The 19,722-nt window shown below is 38.2% G+C and overlaps 1 protein-coding gene across 1 annotated transcript in view; it reads left to right on the top strand.

The window, feature by feature from the left end:
- The window catches only part of dusp3a (dual specificity phosphatase 3a), a 25,109-nt gene extending 6,846 nt beyond the window's left edge, over positions 1-18,263 (top strand). The window contains exons 2-3 of the mRNA XM_046068133.1: positions 4,636-4,868; positions 10,780-18,263. Coding sequence (XP_045924089.1) covers positions 4,636-4,868; positions 10,780-11,009 — 463 coding nt within the window. The 3' untranslated portion in view covers positions 11,010-18,263. The remainder of the gene's footprint in view (positions 1-4,635; positions 4,869-10,779) is intronic.
- Positions 18,264-19,722: the final 1,459 nt, after the last annotated feature.

The raw sequence follows: 19,722 nt of genomic DNA on the forward strand, positions 1-19,722 counted from the left end.
CGGGGGTAATAGAGGCTCTGATTGACACCACCTTATTGGTAAAATAAGATAAAAACAATTCACAGTCATCATTACTTCCAGCTGAGGCACAAGGAGGGGTTGGGTTTACCAGCTGATCCACAGTCTTAAACAGAAACCTGGGATTGTGTTTATGTGTAGTAATGAGTTCAGAAAAATAGTGTGTTCTCGCATCCTTAACCATTTTATTGTAGTTAATTAATAAATCCTTCAGACTGAGGTAATGGACTTGGAGACTGGATTTTTTCCATCTGCGCTCTGCTTTCCTGCATTCCCTTTTTAGACTGCGAATGCTGTCATTTATCCAGGGTTGTTTACTAGCTTTATACGCAGGCCTAACCTTTAGAGGAGCAGTAATATTTAGTGACGACAAGCAGATATGATTGAAGTGATCGACCAGATTGTTGGTGTTGGAATCAGACAGGTGTTGGCTTTGGCTCTGAAAGAATGCGCAAAACTTTGAAACACTTTGTTCATTAAAGACGCGACAACACACGGAGCTTGGTGAGGCGGCATGAGTAACAGGCGAATCGCAGCTAAAAACAACACATCTGTGGTCAGATATGGTCATGTCCACCAATTCCACAGAGGAAATGCTGACACCCAGGGTAAAAACCAAGTCCAGTGTATGACCACGGTTATGTGTTTGCCCTTTGACATGTTGTTTGAAGTTAAAAGAAGTGGCCATATTTAAAAAGTCAGTTGCATTAACATTGTTGGGGTCATCAACATGAATATTAAAATCGCCACAAAGAACAATTCTGTCATAATTTAAAACCAGAGTAGCTAAAAATTCAGGAAGCTCTGATAAAAATCCTCCAGGCGGTTTTGGGGGGCAATAAATTATAAAAAATATGATAGGTTGCAGCCCTCCAAGTTTAAGAGTGAGAACTTCAAAGGAGTTAAATTCATCACAGCGTACTTGATGACGTTTAAAATTTTTCATCAGAGGTCTCTGTCCAGAAGAGTGCAGTCCTAGGAACAGCTAAGATACTGTGCAGAACCCTCAAACTCCCAGGGCTCTGGTAGAGGACCCGAGCTTGAGGATGACACAAATAACCCGCAGTCGCTCTTTCTCTCTCGCAAACACGGACAACAGATCCGTTTGTGAATTGAATGGTTGGTATCATAAACACCGCTGCACAAACCTGTCCAACACAATGCTGTCAATGTTGGAGACCCATTTTCAAAACAGTTATTAGCAAGCATGTAAAGACCCTAGCTAATAAGGAGAGCTATGTTAAGCTTGGAAAACAGCTGTCAAAGTTAGCACGTCAAGTCAGTGACATTTTGCAGCGCAGTTGCTGTGCCGAATTCTGCATGCCTGCCATGAATTGCATACACCTCGCGGGAGGTAATGCTCTGTTATACTGAGAAAAGAGGTGGATGCAAATTTCGGCAGGTAGCCTACAACATCCGTTTTACCGAATTATGCATTCACTTATTAAGGTCCTTTTCAGACACTTTGCTGTTCACATTGTTTGAACGTGGTTAACACCACATATTTTTGCTGAATGTCAAGAAATGGTAGCCTAGTTTTACTAAGTGTAATAATAAGTTAACAATTGTTAACGTTCATTAAATATATGCAGATCATTTAGCACTATTGATGAACCCCACAAATAACAGTATAGCGTTTAAAAGCAGAACTTTATTGCATATTCATGCAATTCTCGGCAGGCATACAAAATTCGACGTAACATAGCCCCTTGCATTGTTTTAACCGATGCCTGTTTTCAGTCCAAATGCCTGAGAGAAAGTCCAAAATCTCACATAGATTTTCAACTGTGTTGAGATTTGGAGACTGTGATGGTCATAAACCATTTTGCCATGTATGGGAGCATCTGCATCTCTTAATATTTTTGTGCTGAAATATATATCTTAATTGCAATATCAAAGTTTATGTACTGTGACAGAGAATTTTAATCCATATCACCCACTGCTAGTATACATTCTGCTAAAAGATAATCCTAGAGACTAAGCATTAAATTATCCAAAACAGATGAATAGAAGACATCTGGGAATGAGAGGGCAATGAGAAAAAACAGTACCACTCCAGTGATACAAAAAAGCTTTAAAAATGATTCATCTCTGGCACTTTATTGAACAAGTCAGTAAAATGTTTCCATCCCCTAAATGGATTATGACTGTATTTTCCCGAACTCAAACCCTCTTACACTGATTTCAGATCAGTCGTAGTCAGCACTATGAAACCACCATGTGCAGCTCAGGGACACACTTAAGGTGTGGTTGTTGGCTCTTTGTGAAGCTGGTCTTTAATAATGGATGTTGTGGAACTGCAGATCCCAGGGTGAGGACAGGGCAGGTAAAAAGGAAGAGAGCCATTGGCTGTGAACTCACTTGAACCTAGTGTGCCTCTGCATTGTGTTCTGTGGAGGTACAGTAAACTTGGGCAGTGCTGCTTAGGTACTTCAGTACAGTCACTTCTCGTTCCACACACTCAGATGCACATGCTTGAAACAGGCTGTACCTTTGTTGCATTGTAAGTGCTCATACTGTACATGTAAGCATTTACTCAATCATGTGCACACAAGCTCACATGTAAATATACCCAGACATATTCTGAATTAAATGTGGAATAATATGAATGTCTTGCGTAGCTGATTGGAGTCCTCACATCTGAAGGAGTCTCTGCCCTGCACCTGACACACAAGCAGATGGCCTCCTTCATCTCTCCTCCTATGGCCGTAAAGCAAAATGGTGGTAGGGAGGATTTTATTATTAGTTCTTTGCAGAGGGGGCTTTGCAGCCACCACCTCTGGGGAGCTGTCCAGGGTCACCTAGCCTCGCCTCACCAGCCTCATATTGACTGTAAGCACACAGGGCTGTCAGGGTGAGCATCTTAAATGAAGATGTATTATTCTTAGGTCAGAATAAAAATAAAGCAAATAAGGAATAGAAAGTTTCAGCTTCTATAGAATTTAAAACAAGAACATTTTGTTGCTTATACCATATATTTGGCATTGTATGAGTCATCACAACTTTGGTATAATTCCAGTTTTGTGCATCTTTATGAAATAACTCAGCTCCTAGTTTTTTAAGCATTAAATAGTGTTTCTGTTAGCTGTATAGCAGCAACATGGCGCAGTTTTTGTTATTTAAACATAAATTCTGTACAGCTAATTGGTGACACTAAATGTTCAATAAAACTTTAATGTAACATATGCATTTTATCTAGAATCAATGGGCAGGGCCTTTGGCCAGGTTGGATCGTGTCAGTGGACAGAGGCATTGAGCCAGGCAGGCCGGAGCAGCCAAAACCCTGTATTGCTTTGCTACGGTTTGTTAGCTGTGTTGGTTTGTTTGCTCTCTGTAGGCCTAATGTGCAGTATTGTAGTTCTTACAAACAAAGAAGAGTAGAACAGGAGTGGATACACTGTTTCCTGGAAGTTGAGTAGATGAAGATGGAGGCAAAGCTGGCTGAGAATAAAGAGATCAAGATGAAGCACTATAGCCATCTCTTTCAGTCTCTAGTCCTGCTTGAAGTGAAAAGAAGAAAAAGTTAATTGGTTTTGTCTTTCTCTTTCTCCTACTTACATTGCTCCCCTGTTTCTGTCCTCTGCCTTACACTTCACACTTCCTGCCTGTTCCTGACTATTGTTACTTTATTTTAGAGCACCATACTTTCCTCTTAAGCACTTGGGAATGCAGAAACAGTTTTGCTATCATAATGCCACATGAGTGTATGCATCCATTGTAGTTCTTGTAGCTTTCTGGTCCAGTGGATAGATGGCCAACATCTCTATGGTACGTATGCTCACTGTGCTTCTACTTAATTGTCTATTAAGCTTCTTATCATTGTAAATGTAATTAATTTATTTAGACTGGCCTACACTCATATGGTCCACCCACACAGGTGTTAATTAATGTGATTGGACCTCGTAGGACTGTGTGGTGTAGACAGCTTTTCTTTTTTTTAATGTTAAGGCAAGAGAATTAACACCTTTATCACTTTAATAGGCACAGGGGACATTTTGACATGTCCAGTAGGAAAAGAAAAGTTTTACACAATAAGATTACTTTTACATTACATTTTTCTTTACAGCTTTTCTTTTTTTCTTTCTTTCTTTTTAATTTTTTTGGATTAATAAAAGCTATAATCAATAAAGTCATCATTCTTGCTGACTTTTAGTACTCACTTTGGAATGACATGCAACAAAAGACACATTTGAGTACTTGCAGAACATCTTTTACACCTCCCTGCAGATATACAGTATTTGGCTGTGTGTCAAGTAGTACTGCCAGCACAGTGTTCACTAAAACGTATGCAGAGTTGTCGTAAAAGATGCAACCCACATTGTCAACATATCACTTTAAAATAAATTGTGCTGACACACTCCCTTGCTGTATCTGTCAGGTATTATTATTAGTGCTGTTATTTGTCTTAGATGTCTTGTTCTGCTGCTGTAAACTAATAATTTTGTGATATGAGGGCACAAAAAGTTTTTATTACCATCAACAGAGGCACAATTATTTACTAGTGTACAAACTTTGTTTCAGTGCAGCAGACTTGTCACAGACATCAGCAACTTAATAAAGGATTTAAAATTAATGTATTTTTCCACTCTGATACTGAATTTCATCCTACCCACCCAGGTTTGTAGCCCAGAATGCAATGCGTCTGCAGAAACTTGGAGTAACACACGTCCTCAATGTGGCAGAGGGCACCTCCTTCATGCATGTCAACACCAGTGCGGAGTTCTACGCCGGCACGGGCATCACCTACCATGGTATCCAGGCCAATGACACCGTGCAGTTCCACCTCAGTGCCTTCTTTGAGGAAGGGGCTGATTTTATTGACAAGGCCCTATCGCACAATAATGGCAAAGGTGAGTTTATTTTTAGCTGTGAGGTATAATATGTGGAAATTTTAAGCTCAGCTCCAGCCACAATGAATTGCAGTCTATTATGCCCTTTTCTGTTTCGGGGTGTGTTATTGCTCACTTAATTGGGCTAATGAGCTAAATTCTAAAAGTTGATATAATAAATATTTTTATATTAACATTGGTTCATATGACAATTTGTTATGTTATTGCTCATAATGAACCCACAGAGAATTGTTACGTGATTGCAGTTCCCCCTGAGTGCTACAGACCATTTTAGCATCTTTCAGTTAACGTCTTTCAGTTCTCTTTATTTTCCCGCACTGTTTTATTTCACTCATCGCTCTCATACCATAATATTCCTTTTTTAAGCAATAAAAACCAAAACTGTTCACTGCCTGCTCAGCACCAGAGGGCAGACAAAGCTAGTGTTGTGTAGCAGGTGAACAAAACTGGAGAATTTAATGTTAGTAGCTAAAAAGCCAGGATTTGGTGGAGAAACAGAGCTAAAAGGAGAGCGAATATTGCACTTACGTTGGCCAAGTGCTCAGAAACATTGATCTAAATGAATGATAAACTTGCTTGGTAACAGCTGGTTGTGGAAATAAGCAACTGTTCTCCATATCAACTTATGATGATTAGTCATTGTTGTGCTCACAAATTGTTTCGCTGCACTCATTTTACAATGTTTCTCCAACACAGTCACAATAACAGGGATTGCAGCCTTTTGGAAAAGTTTAGCTAAAAGTTCAAATCAGTTAAAATGAATCAGAAAAAGGTTTTAATAAAGCTGAATTTTTGTGCATCTTCACAAAGCATCACTCTCAAAGTATAACTGGCAAACTCAACTGTTAGACAGTAGACTATATACAGTAATAATGTCAGTGTCAGTACGGCCAAAATTACCATGAAAATGTTATTGGCAGATATTGGCAGAAAATGTAATATGACCTGTGATCAAAATGTTCAGATGCACATAACAGAGAATTGAGAAATTATGTCTTAAAATCCTTGAAAGGTAGAAGAGATCAAAGGAAAACACATTGTCTTTCTCACTTCAGTAGCTCCCACATGAAAGTAACTTGTTTCTATAAGTTAAGACATAAAAACAAGTTCCTATGTGCAACAAAGGATACAAAATCAAAGGCATATTTTAATGGTTAAATCTCAATAGACTTCATTGAGGGGATTTTAAGTGAAGACAGAAGACAGTCATGACAGCCCTAAGCATCTCAGGCTAAATCTGACACTCCTGAGCGCTGCTCCATATTCCATTATCAGATCATGTCCCTGGACATCAACACCGTCAAAATGTTCCACACATAACATACCTGTAGCACCAAAGCCCAATTCACCTCATTTATTAAACAGGTGACGCAAACCTTTTGGACTGGGTAACTGTAATGAAATGGTGTATGACAAATGGTCAAAATGGATTAAATTAGCCACTTGATATAGCTAATTAGTCAGGTGAATTTTAATATTTCACGTGTTGAAAGCTGACTATTTAGACTAGAGTGAAGAAACAATCCATCCCAGGAGGCCTCAGCCCTCCCCGACCAAAAAGATCTCTCCCCCCGCTCTCCCAAAGCTACAACTAAATTTAGTTAATTCATCACCGCACATGAGGGATGTGTTTAATTAGTGTGCTTAACCTTGTGTTTTATGGGATACATTTATCGTCAGCCTTGACATAGACGGGCATCTTAATTCACAGGCAGTTTGGCAAAGGTCTACCAACACTGTAGTAAATCAGGAGTGAAGAGCTACTGTAACCAGGACTGTGAAGGAGAGATAAAGGAGCAGAACTAGGAAGAAGTGTCTTACTTGTGCTATGTGCAAAATTATCTTTGACATTTTGTGACCCCTAGCTACAAACTGTGGAAAGGTCTTGGATCCAGGATTTTAATGAGGAACTGCATCTGTGCATTGCTCCTGTCTGCCATAATGAAGACATGAGGTTACTGTATGAGTAGTCAATGGTCATGTTTACAGGCTGCATACTTTTATCTGAATATTAAGTGAAAACTCAACAGAATTACCAGCACATTGCACTAATCAATCATTTTTATATTCACAGTGGATCTAATCGCTATGTGTAAGTTGAAAGGTGTCTGTCTCAGTGATGAACCCACAGAGGTATCACATGACTCTACAGAGCCTCTATTAAAATCTCAGTTCAATTCTACAAATTGTGATTTTCAAAAACCTAGAGCTGCAAATTTAATTATAACTTACATAGTTTAACAGTAACTTACCAACCTGTAGGATTTTAGGTTTAGTCTGTGACCAGAAGCTCTAATGAACAATGTCACTGTTAGATTTACTCAGCTGTAGCTAATTAAAGGAGCTGCATGTGACTTTCACTGCCTCCAAATGCTGCACTAGAGCTCTAAAACAAATGGGCTCCACTCTGGTGTCTCTGCTGCCAAATTTTGCGTCTGAAAGCCGCTTTTCTGTTCTTAACGCCATATTGCCATAATTTCTCAGCTGCTGTCACTTCACTAGCTAGCATAATCTTCTGTGTGGCTGGAACAGTTACAGTTACAATAACCATTACCCACACAGAATTGTGGGTAATGGTTATTGTAACTGTAACTGTTGCACTTTTTTTAACATAGAATCAAAGATGAATTAAATATTTAAACCTCATTTAGATGTAACATATTGTAGAATAATACATCACTAAAGAGTTTGCGTGTAAAGTGTTTCATGTTATTGTGTTATTACTATTGTTAATGATACCAAGTGTCAGACAGAGACAGAGTAAGGGGCTTAACTCACTGACTACTCTAAATACTGCGAAAGGCGATTAATTAGTTGTTTTACTTGTGATGTCGGTATGGAGTAGTGCAGCCAAACAAGCAAGCAACACACCGAAAGAAAGAGAAGAGCACTCTTTTTTTTCTCCTTATGTGCCACGGAGTCCAAGGGTGATTTTAACAGCCGCTCTCCTTTGGGTGCGTCTCAGGCATGTTCGTCACTGTTGCAAGTTTATCACCACAAGCTTGGCTTTCCCTTGGTTTCATCTTCTGGTATCATTTAACACTTCTCTATACATTTTTATTTGCTATTCACATCACTTGTCACTGATCGATCGCTGCGTTCCATCACATCAATAAATGCTTTCGTGGCGCAACAGCTATCTTTGTAGTTTAGTGACTTGTTTAAACTGTTTTCTCGTTTTATTCTTGTGACTGTTGTACTTTCGGAGGTTTGCGGCTCACCACTAAAGGAAAAAGCACTCTTGGAGATCTTTCAGTTCAGTTTATTGATCGAAAGTTAATAAAATAATCTTCCGTTGTTTACTTTCAACACAATTGTCACAACAATACCTTAAATTCGTTTCCCACAACTTATTTGGTCACTAAACTATTTCACTCCTCTCTCATTCAAATATAAAATAACTCACAAGCTATAGTCTTTCCCCTTTGGCTATAGGCTAATACTACCAGTGAGGATGACCTAATTAGGATGGGGAGCGATGTGATACAATTTCCCAGTACTTTTTATGTAGCAGTTATTTGAAACAAGAAAAAAATAAAATAGATAACCTTGCTTGTCCATAACAACAATAAAAATAAATAATAATTTGCTACCAATCAGGTGACATGTCAACAGGTGACATTTTATGCAAAATATCGAATGAAGTACTCAATTGGTATTGGTATCACTTTAAGGGTACTGGGTTTGGTACTGGTATCATAAAATTTTAAACGAAACCCAACCCTAGTCTTAAGACACTTGAGAGGTACGTTTCGATCTAAGGTGACACCTTTGACTGTACTGGCGCACATAACTAGTCACACTTTAGGAAATTGAGGTAGCCCCTAGGGTGGCCTATCAGATTTGATATGCCACCCCTCTAGAGACACTCTTGGTATACTGATGTTAGGGCATGCGATAAATCACACTGATGTGAAATGTGCCATCTGCTGGACCACAAGGTAAACTACTTTAAGCTGGGTTTTGCGTTTATAAATTGTACATTTTGAATTTGTAATTTTCTTCCACATTTGTCTGAAAATTCTTATTTTGAATTATAAGTGACAGCCCTGCTAGCGAGTGAGCGATGGAGTGAGAAAATGAGTGGTGAGCCAGAGATTCTGCGTGTCTAACAAGAGGATACAGTAGAATCAACATTGATCTGTGGCAGGCAGGGTGATTAGGTATTGAAGAGGTAATTTCATTGGCAGCAGCCTGTTCTGGGTTGAGTATAGAGGAGGAGAGGATAGAAGGAGATTATACAACAGAGGAGAGGAGAGAATTGGGGATAATACTGGGGTGAGGGACAGAGAGAGGTGTTGGGTTTCAAATAAAGTGCAGAATCTGCAGATCTGACCTGAGCCCGGCACATCAGCTGCTCTGCAAACGTTGCCAAGCTAGATTCCTCGTGGGTTTTGGCCAGTCACTAATGAAAGTGTAAGTCAGATAGAGACAAACAAACAAGTCATGATTTACGCATTTAAGAGACACAGATACATAGAGATAAAAATACAAATTCAGTACAGAGAACATACATGTATTATGTGCACACACAGACAGAACAGATTATATGCAGGATGTGGGTTCGCTGTAGGATGCGGCTGCAGTGAAGATGATTGACTTTGCCGAGTCTGCAGCAGAGGTCAGGTCTTGTATTTGCATCTCCTGGCACAGAAGATGCTTTGCTAGGCAGGTTTGATCACAGCATATGTTCCTCAACCCTTTTACTCTTCTTTGTTTAAATTGTGTCTTCTTTCTTTCCTCATTTGTCTTCCTCCTCTCCATTTTTTCTTGTTCAGCCAGAAAAAAAGACAACTATAAAGCAGAAATCCTGTATGTTTTTTTCACTTTACCCTTTACATTCAACATTTCTGTTTGGTCCTTTAAATGTGCTGTGAAATGAAACAAACAATTTCAAAGTTCTAATCATGTGAGTTATCCCTTAGTCCTTAGTTTCTGTCAAAAAACCCTGAAACTACCTTTTTTTGAGTGTTTTTATATCAATGCGAGTGATGTAGTTGTGCATGGATGCCAATGCTAAGCAGCTCCGTATTGCAATATGTTACAGTTACATAAAGGTATCTCTTCATATTTGCTTAGCCATAGACACTTTTGAGAAACCCTCAGAAACCCATCACATTGTAGGAGCTAAAGACGCACTTATTGCCGTTTGAGTGTGACTTTAAATTTAAAAAGAGACAAAACGTTTCATCATGAATCAAAATATGCAATTCAACAGAAATATCATATAACATATACATTGTTTAACATCAATCTACTGTAACTTCAAACATCTATATTATTTCTCTTCAATATGTCTTATAGTCAACAATTAATTGATCCTGCTAACCAGTATTTCCATTTAGTCAGACCCTGATATATCTTATTCCTCTGTGCCATAGAGCTCCGAATATTAAAAAACACATCAATGAGCCACATCATTACACTGAGTGACATGTTCCTTCATTACTATAAACACACACATTGTGGTTTTTTAAACTACACTTTGTAACATAATCCCACATACGCCATCCTGAAGCTATAAATACTGTGTATTAATCCGCAGCTGCAAATAGTCCCCAACGAATTACTATTAACTCTTGTTTGAGTAATGTTTGCTAAAAACTACAAGGCCCAGCTGTTTAATGATTTAAGAATCTTTGGAAGGAACCAATGGGCTTGGAGCTGAGAGCCACAGACAGGGTAGAGAAGTCATTGATGGGTTAACGCATTGTTGTTTTTATTGTTTATGTTGGATTTGTTGACATTAAAATATAGATACTGTAGAATACTGCCAGCCCTTCCTTTAAAATGTTTTATAAGACTCAGCATTTCTCTGTGGCATATGTTTTTGTGACTCTGGTGAAACAAGCCTTGCACCAAGTACAGCATACTCATCTTATTGTTCTATTTCTCTATTTGTATCCTCCAGGGAAGGTATACGTACACTGCAGAGAAGGCTACAGCCGCTCCCCTACCATGGTAGTTGCTTACCTCATGCTGCGCCATAGAATGGATGTCCGGCAGGCAGTGGCCACTGTGAGACAGAAGAGAGAAATTGGTCCTAATGACGGCTTCCTTCTCCAACTGTGCCAACTTAACGAGAAGCTGGCAAAGGAGGGCAAGCTGAACGGGGAGGTGGGCAAACTAAAGACCAAATGAAAGCAGGAGACCTTCTGCCCTGTATCCTCCCATCATGCCTTTTACAGGTTTCAGTTGCTCTCAGAGACTGACCCCACCCTGACCAAACCAGCACCCATTTGACACACAAAACATACATGCATTTATCTGTGTAGATAATTATTCCTCATGCACACACTCCGTCTCACACACGTACATGCTGTTTTCTTTGCAATATCCAGTTCACATCTGTCACTGCTGCACTGTAAGGGGAAATTTGTCAGTCCTCTGCCTGCTTCTACAAGTGTGATCTAAAATACTTAACAAACAAACAAACCCCTCATCCCCCTTTTTTAACTCTACACCACACAGATGTGCAGATGTCTTGCTGCTAGTACCCAAAAGCTCTAGATTTCTGAATTGAGCTACTTAAAGCATTCCTTCAATTCCCGGAGGCTGAGAAGGTAACAACTTCGCCCTGATTTTTAAGATTTCCTTAAATAGAAGATTATAGCACAATCATTCCATAGTTTTCCACTGCCGGGAACGTCAGCGATGTCTCCGCCAGCAGGAGTACTACTATAAATTTCAAATGAACTCTTAGATATAAGTCCAGAGGGCCACACATGCATGTGGCTGCAACCTGCAGACACATTAAGTCCGGTATGTTACACAGAGAGCGATATGTGAATGGATGGAGCAAAATCCCAAACATTCCATGAAAACTGAAAAAGCCCCTCACAGTTTTGTTTGCCCACTCAACCCTTAATTCTCTTCTCTTCTACCTGTAGGGACAGATATTTAATGCACAAACACTCACACTCTAATGCCAGCTGTAGCTCTGTGTAGCATTTCAATCAGCATCCTTGACTCTGGCCTCTAGTTTGACGGCGCTAGCATTACATTTGTCGGTCACTAAAGCTGGCGGGATCACTAAAACTGGCTTCAACAATGGCAAAGTTCGAGCTATTATTAAAAGAATATCCTCTTTAAAAGCAAAAAAGGTCAAATCAGCTCATTTACAGTATTTCATTTCTAAAGTGGCTTGTTTACAAATTCAAATTCCTGTTGCGTTAAAAATAGTAAGAATGACATTCATTTGAAGTCATTACAATTTTCTGTTGTATGAAGGCAGCAGGAGATGAGAACAGGACTGTCAAAATATCATTTTATTGACCATCAGTAACCTGTAGCCGACTTCCATTATCTGAATAAGAGGTTTACAAATGATAGACATTTTTAATCTAAACACAATCTGCTGGTTCAGTTTCAGTGTGTTAGAGGTAATTATTATACCCTTAATAAGAAATGTCAAATTTTTCCAGAGTTTAGTTGGTAATTTTACATAGTCTCTTAAAATCTATATTCTTCTGTTTTACACGTGTAACTACATTGATTGTTTGTTGGGTTACGAGCAATGCCAAAATGCGGGAGACTCCGTACCGTGCCTGAATTCATGTGGACATTGGCCGAGTGCTGAAACTGCTGCTACTTAAATAGACATTGTTAGACCTTAACTTATTTTCAGTTCTTTTATTAAGTTATCTTTGTAATCACTATAATGTTTCAGTATTGACCTCATGACATTTCTGTCACTCACTAGTGTTAAATAGTTATACATGCAGTATCATCAAAGTTGTGTTATCGATTTACTATCTCCTAAAGTATACATAGTATGGTTTTTGTTTTAGCAAGGGTGTTTTCTCAAATGAATCATATGCTCCTGGGTTTTTTTTTCATTCAAATTTGCCAATGCCCACACTAAGCCCGCTATTTTAAAAATGTTGTTTACATGGCAAAATGGCGTCCGTCATCGCTTTTGAGGTTGTTTTTGTGAAGATCTCCGCTCCCACTAAATCTCTTCTTCCTCGTCTTTTATTCAGCAGGCAACCAAACTGAGCATCACAGCCAACATCTGGTCAGGAGGGCTGTGTCAGCTGGTAATTGATTAATTGTTTTCATTGTTTTTCAAGCGAAAATACACTCAATAATGGTAAATCTGAGGATTTCATGCCATGGCATTTACCACTATTTTGTGACATTTTATACAAAAAAATTATTAATTGAAAAAATAATTGGCATATGAATCAATAGTGAAAATGATTTTTAGTTGCTGTGCTATGTGTCAGAGCAGGTTAAAAGTGAGAGAAAGTGCTTTTTTACACAGTCCCCAACTCTCTGGACAGACTTAAGCCATTTATTACCAAAAGCTCAGTAGGTATTCCTCATCCACACTAAAATGCAGTTTTCAGATTCATCCACTCTGGAGTCCATTTTCAGAAAGCTCTGATTTCAAATGAGAAAAACGCCAAATTAGTGTGGACAGAAGGCTAAAATGGAAAGAAATTTAGCCTGCTTAGTGTGGACGTCATCAGTTGTTTTAATATTAGTTAATACTTTTAGCAGAGTATTTGTAACACACCTCATTATCAAAATCGGCAGCAGCATAGGGGTGTTAAAGTTTTTACCGCTTTCAAACTAGAGGCCTGTCAAATGCATCACCAGGGAAGGATGCCACCCACTTTCAAAAGAAGGTTCCAGTCATCACGCCAGAGAGTTGTCAACTGCCAATTCCCTGACACAGCCATTCGGCCAGTATTCAGTTACACTGTTTCATCAACACAGTTTGTCAGAGGTCCATACACTACATGTCACTTGTCTCACTCCAAAGTGTGTGTGTCATACAGTAATTTATCATGCCTGACTTTATGCACACACAGGGTCAAATCACAAAGCCTTTTTTGGTTGTATGTACTAAAGCATTGCAATATATGTCAATACCCCATCAGATATATAGAATGTAATCACATCTAAATATGACTATTCAGGCTGTAGTTATTACATATAGGCAACAGTAGTTCAACAATACATTTTGAAAGACACTGTAGTTATTACTGGGCATAATACTGTAAACTAGACCTAGTGCCAGGAAGGACAGCGATGGGAGTGCTTTTAAAACCTGCACCAGGTCACTCCTCAAGAGAGACGGAGCTGTTCTATGAGACAAATGCCCATGAAAGTGTGAGAATGAGGGGGTGTAGACAGATGGAAAGTCAGAAGTGTCTGTAGTTCAACCATTATGTCCCACACATCAGATTGCATATTTCTCGTGAACAAATGGCCTGGGGCATGTTAGCATGAATCCAGGAGAATAGTTGTCTCACTAGAGAGGAAAATGGAAACTAGGTTGTCTCACCTCATTAATGGCACTATTTATTCCTCCTTTGATATATCTGTATACATATGAATATATACATGTATACTGTATATACATATTTAAGTGTTGACATATATGAATGTATGAGCAATGTGTCTATAACGTGTAGATATCGTCAGTATGTCTTAAGTCCTTTATATATCATGTTATATTTGTATATGACATCACAGAATAGCTCCTCCATTCTTTCTGTTCCACAGTTGTTTACATGTACATTCATTGTCAGTTTGTGATGTACATGTTTTAATTGTGATATTTCTTATCGCAATTGTGCAAAAGTTGCTTATGATAGCAGGGTTTTTCCAAGCTTAGCTGGAATTCTGAGGCATGTAATCATCGTGTTTACTAGTGTTTTGAACAGTTGCAAGTTTCCATGGTAGTGCAAATTTATTTATAATATACAGCAAGATGCAGGTGGCAGCATAAGATGGATATGGATTATCCTGCATATGACTTTACTGCATACATGTCATCATGTCCTAGGATATACTCAGTCCCATCACCCGTATATTTGGAGCTTCGAAATATTTACTTTCTCAAAAGGAGTTGAAAGTTTTCTGTTATATATCAAATTAATATCTGGGTTTGTTTGGATGACAATTAATTGATTCTCCAGCTACACTTTCCATTTCAATACATTGTTTTTAGATGCAAAACACTCCAAGGAATTGACTTATAACTCGCTCACAAACAAAATTCCCATTTAGCAGGGTCCACTAGGGGGAGCTGTTCAGTCATTGCTCAACCACGGGTCTGTAATGTTAGGCTAGCCTTCATTTTACTTTTAGATTAGTGGAATGTAAGCAAGACAGTTTCACAAAGAAAGACTAACCCGTTTTAAGCCTAAAAAGTTAGTCAGGCTAACTCTATGTTTCCATGGTAACAATCTCCCGAAAAGAGGATTTGTTTAACATTTGCGCCACCTCCAGGCAATTTATTTGATAAAGTATTTTTATTTCCTCTGAACTATCTATGATAAGGGCATATCATCAAGTGTTTTACAAACTTGACCATCAGACAAGTGAGCTTAAGCCAACCTAGTTATTTTCTCTTGCAGAAAGATGCAAAATAAAATGTATCTTGCTCACTGTACTATCAGATGTTTCAAACAAAAAGACATGGAAGTGTTCAGAATAGAGCTGAAATGATTAGTTGATCAATCGGCTAGTTGATCGACAGAAAATTTGACTAAACGTAAAAAGTAACTTGCCAAACATTTAATGGTTCCAGTTCCTTATACATGCAGATTTGCTGCCTTAAATTGAATATTTTTGTGTTTTGCCTCTATTAGTCAAACAAAAAGACTGTTGTAAGACATCACAGTTGGCTCGCGCAAATGGTGATGATCATTGTCACTATTTTTAGACCGAACAAGCAATCCATTAGGAAATAGTGTTTGGATCAATCAATAATGAAAATAATTATTAAATTAGTTGCTTCCCTTGAGTTTTACTATGTATGTAGTATTTTAGTTTTCCATTACTGGGAAGCAACCCAGCCAGTTGCGAGTTTATCAGACTAAGAAATAAATACAGCCAGAAGAGGCCATTTTAGGCCATGTGTTAGCAATTTGATCTCATAAAATCCAATTTTTAAATAAAAACTCGGACATGCATTGAAATGTCAAGTGTAGTTGTAGCCTCTGATTCATTATTGGCCAGGAGAACAAGTCAGAGAAGGCAATAGAGAGAATAGTGAGAACATGAGTGCAGTTGTGATGTCTCTCGTGGGTGACGTCACAAGGTTGCACTGATTCTGGCTCCCAGTGATGGTCTCAGTGCTGGTTCATACACATGTTTCTGTCTACTCCAATACACTCATCTCATACACTTGAAAATGTTTCAGATTTGTAAAGCTCAAATTTGAGACCATTTTCAAGTATAATGTGGCGTGTGTGGTACGCTGCATTTTCCCACCTTCTCATCATGAACCCCAAACCACACAACAATGCCCTATTGAATAGACCATAACTTTAGTTTTCGTTAGTCTACAGGCAGAGAGAAATGCTCACACAAATACATTTCACACCAAGACTGACTGTGCCAAGTGACCATATTGTATTGAACAAAAGCCATTTCTAAATGTTTATGATAGAATTGTTTGTCATTTACATGGACTGGGGTTTCACGCATACAAATATTAGCATCTGCTCTACAATACTGCCCTCCTTCTGAATACACAAAAAGCAACAACTAACTCTACACAATTCACCATTTCTTTTACATACCGCATATGTTTAAATTTGAGAATTATTGGGGTAAAATTCTTCATATTGGTCCAGGATGAGGGTATGTACTTTATAGCATCAACTGCCTGCACCAACCTGCTTACTGATTAAATCATGACAGTTTTGGATTAAGGCTCCCACAATAGGGTTTGATAAACACTCTGTGGTAGCCAAACAAGCCATGGTAGAAGTTTTCTGTCACCTTTTGTAGCCACTATTTACACAAAATTGTAAACACTCCCTTTTTGGGTGAAGCAAAGATACACTAAAGTTTGCATAAAAAGAAAGCTTCTATGATGGCTACACTGCTGGCTTCACACTCTCTTATGCATAGAGTAACAGATAAACACTGCCACCTGCTGCTGAACAAATCTTGTTAAAATCAAGTTCTTTTTTAAACTGCTAATGATTGATGGTGTTTCTAGCTTATGACATGATAAATAGTTCAAATCCAACCACAAAAAAACAAAACAAAAATATTTTTGTCCTAAATGTGAAACCCTGTAATGTCAAGACTAAGCAGTTTCCTTTGTTTAACAATGTACCAGCATCATTTTGTGTGTTATAATCCAGGTACAGTACATTATGTGTTATTGAGAATGTTAAACGTGAAATGCCATTAATGCATATTGTTATATATACTGAGTATGTAACACGCACTAAGGCAGTTGTGAATTGCTGCATTTTAATGTCTTAACTGGCCTACTATATAGATAGGACATTGTTTGATATTGGATATAGAGAGTTGAAATTACAGATGAAACATTGTGTCTGATTTCATTACCTCAAAGTAATGTTTGGTTCATTTTTGTTTCAATTTGTCCAGTTACAAGGATATAAGAAGATTAGAGGTTAAATATGTTTTTCTTTTTGTACAGTAGGATACTAAAAAGTCCATGAAAGTGTGATTGTGACCTACTTGGGCTAAATTTGGCTAAATACAGCATGTCATTATCCATGTTGTTGAGTCATATATAATCCTAGTCAGACCTGGATTAGTTGGTAAATGTAGTTCATTCATAGTGTTTGTTGAAAACCATACAAGTTACCAGAGTGGAAGGGAGGATTGTTGAATCATTCAGAGAGAGCCAGGTAGTTTTTTTCATAGAAATGTACATTGAATTGATTTTTGTTCAAGTTTACAATCCCATGTGGCGTAAATCAGCCATCTGCGGAGCAGTACGCAAAAAACCTGAGACGTTTAAACCGTCTGTGACTGACAGTTGATATCTTACATCATGGAAACTCATCTGGCTGAACTTATCTGAATTATCCACAATGCAATAAACTCCATCCATCTGGTACTGTTGAGAGCGTTCGAATAAACACTGGAAATGACTTACAAATACTGTTTGGCCCAGGTAAGGTGCCGACACCAGAGCTGTCACCTTCTTCTTGCTCCCATTCTGATGAACGGCTTATAGCAGTTTTAGCACAAACAAGCCCACTGCCTGACTCTTCCCAGAGTCCATTACACAGTCGACGTCTTATCTTGTCACATAGTTGCATTTCTGTTCCTGTACAGATGTTACAGAGGTTGTGATGTTAGAATGTCTGTTTATGGGTATATCCACATATATGTTCTGTCACCAACACTGACATCTCAATGAACGCATAACATCGGTAACGACACAGCACCCCACCCAAAGCCTTACAGTGAAGATTGAATCTTTAGATATTTTTTTCTTTTAGTTTGTGTATCTCACTTCACACAGTAGGAAGGGATAGCTCCCTTAGAGAATGAGATATTGTTGAAGTGCACTTGATTTTAAATTGTAGTGTTGTTTTCTTACCTTCGAGAAGTCCCTTCTTATGTTTAAGAAATAAAAATGGCTGAGGTATTAACATCTTATCAAGAGTGGCTTATTTTGACAACCGAGATGTGTGTTTATTCTGCAAGGAAACCAAAATATTTAATATTGTATTTTACAAAATACTACGTAATTTCCTTTTTTTATTTCCAGGTCAGTGCTACAAACAATGGGGACAGGCCAGTCTGATGCAATACAGTACTGTTATTTTAAATATCATATGCTGCTTCAAATTTAACTTGACACACATTTATAGACATCAGATATATCAAGCAAATGTCAATGTATTCAGTTGTCACACTCCAGTATTGAACTGCAACTAGTCTGGTAATAGAATTTAATTATTAATATTTTTTTGTGAATAACAAGATTATTTTCAGTCACCATAACATCTGCATCATATTATAACGTTATAAAATATGGACTACCAAGTCTTTCGCAGCTCTACATATTTGCACATAATTACCCAAGAAAGGTAAAACAAACCAACCAAATCGGTGAATGCAAATTAAAGTAGTAAAGGTCAGAGAGGCAAAACAACTGCATTGTTTATTAGATTCCAACGAACATATTATCTATTCTATCCATGTTTTACCAAATGTAATTTATTCACTTTTTTGGAGCAAGTTTAAAATGCAAACATATCTGGAACAAAAAAAAGGTGAAGAGAAGATCATTACTTTGACTGACGATCTTAGTATTTCTAAAACATAACACAAATAACAAGCTGGAAAGTGGCTGATATTCATGTTGTGGCTTAATGGGGAAATAAGGGACAGTTGTGGTTCAATAAGGGAATGAGGAACAGATGTGCAGGAAGGAGCAGGGTCAGGTGATTGGCAGGAGCTTGAAATTCAATGTTGTATGCCAGGGGAAAATAAACAGAACAGTAGCTGTCTCTGAGCTAACGGTTAGCTCACCAGCCACAGCAATTCACCAACTGCCCTGCGAGCAGTCTCGTCAACACGCCTCTGGCTGCCTCCTAGGTCCCATGGGCGAGCGAAGGTCACTTTGTGGCATGACCACTGCATTAAAGGAAGAAAGAGAGTCTGGAGGAGGAGTGAGGGCAGGTGTCACTATGACATGTAGTTGTTTCAGTGGTAGCAATTTTAAAAGATCAGGCTGGTGATATTGAAAAGTTTTCTTACATCCCATGAAAAGGCCAAAACCAACACTGTGTTAGTCCGTCTCGCAGTACTTTCTAATTTCCCCAAACTGTCTGTAGCTTTCGAACTCAAACACATTTTCTCCTTATAAAGACATACACCTTTAAAAACAGGTTAATTAATATATGTTATCATTAAAAAGGCAAAATAATTTCCTTTCAGATGGGTACTGTAGTTTTGGCAAACATTACTTAAAGAGGAGTACATAGTACATTTGTTTCTAACTATTCTCAGCAGCGGATTAATATACATTTGGTGGTTAGGTTTAGGAAAGACCATGGTTTGAGATCAAATAAGTATTTTACATGACATAACATTTAAGCTTTACCAACCT

The sequence above is a fragment of the Micropterus dolomieu genome, linkage group LG14 (genome assembly GCF_021292245.1).
Source record: "Micropterus dolomieu isolate WLL.071019.BEF.003 ecotype Adirondacks linkage group LG14, ASM2129224v1, whole genome shotgun sequence".
Taxonomy (NCBI): domain Eukaryota; kingdom Metazoa; phylum Chordata; class Actinopteri; order Centrarchiformes; family Centrarchidae; genus Micropterus; species Micropterus dolomieu.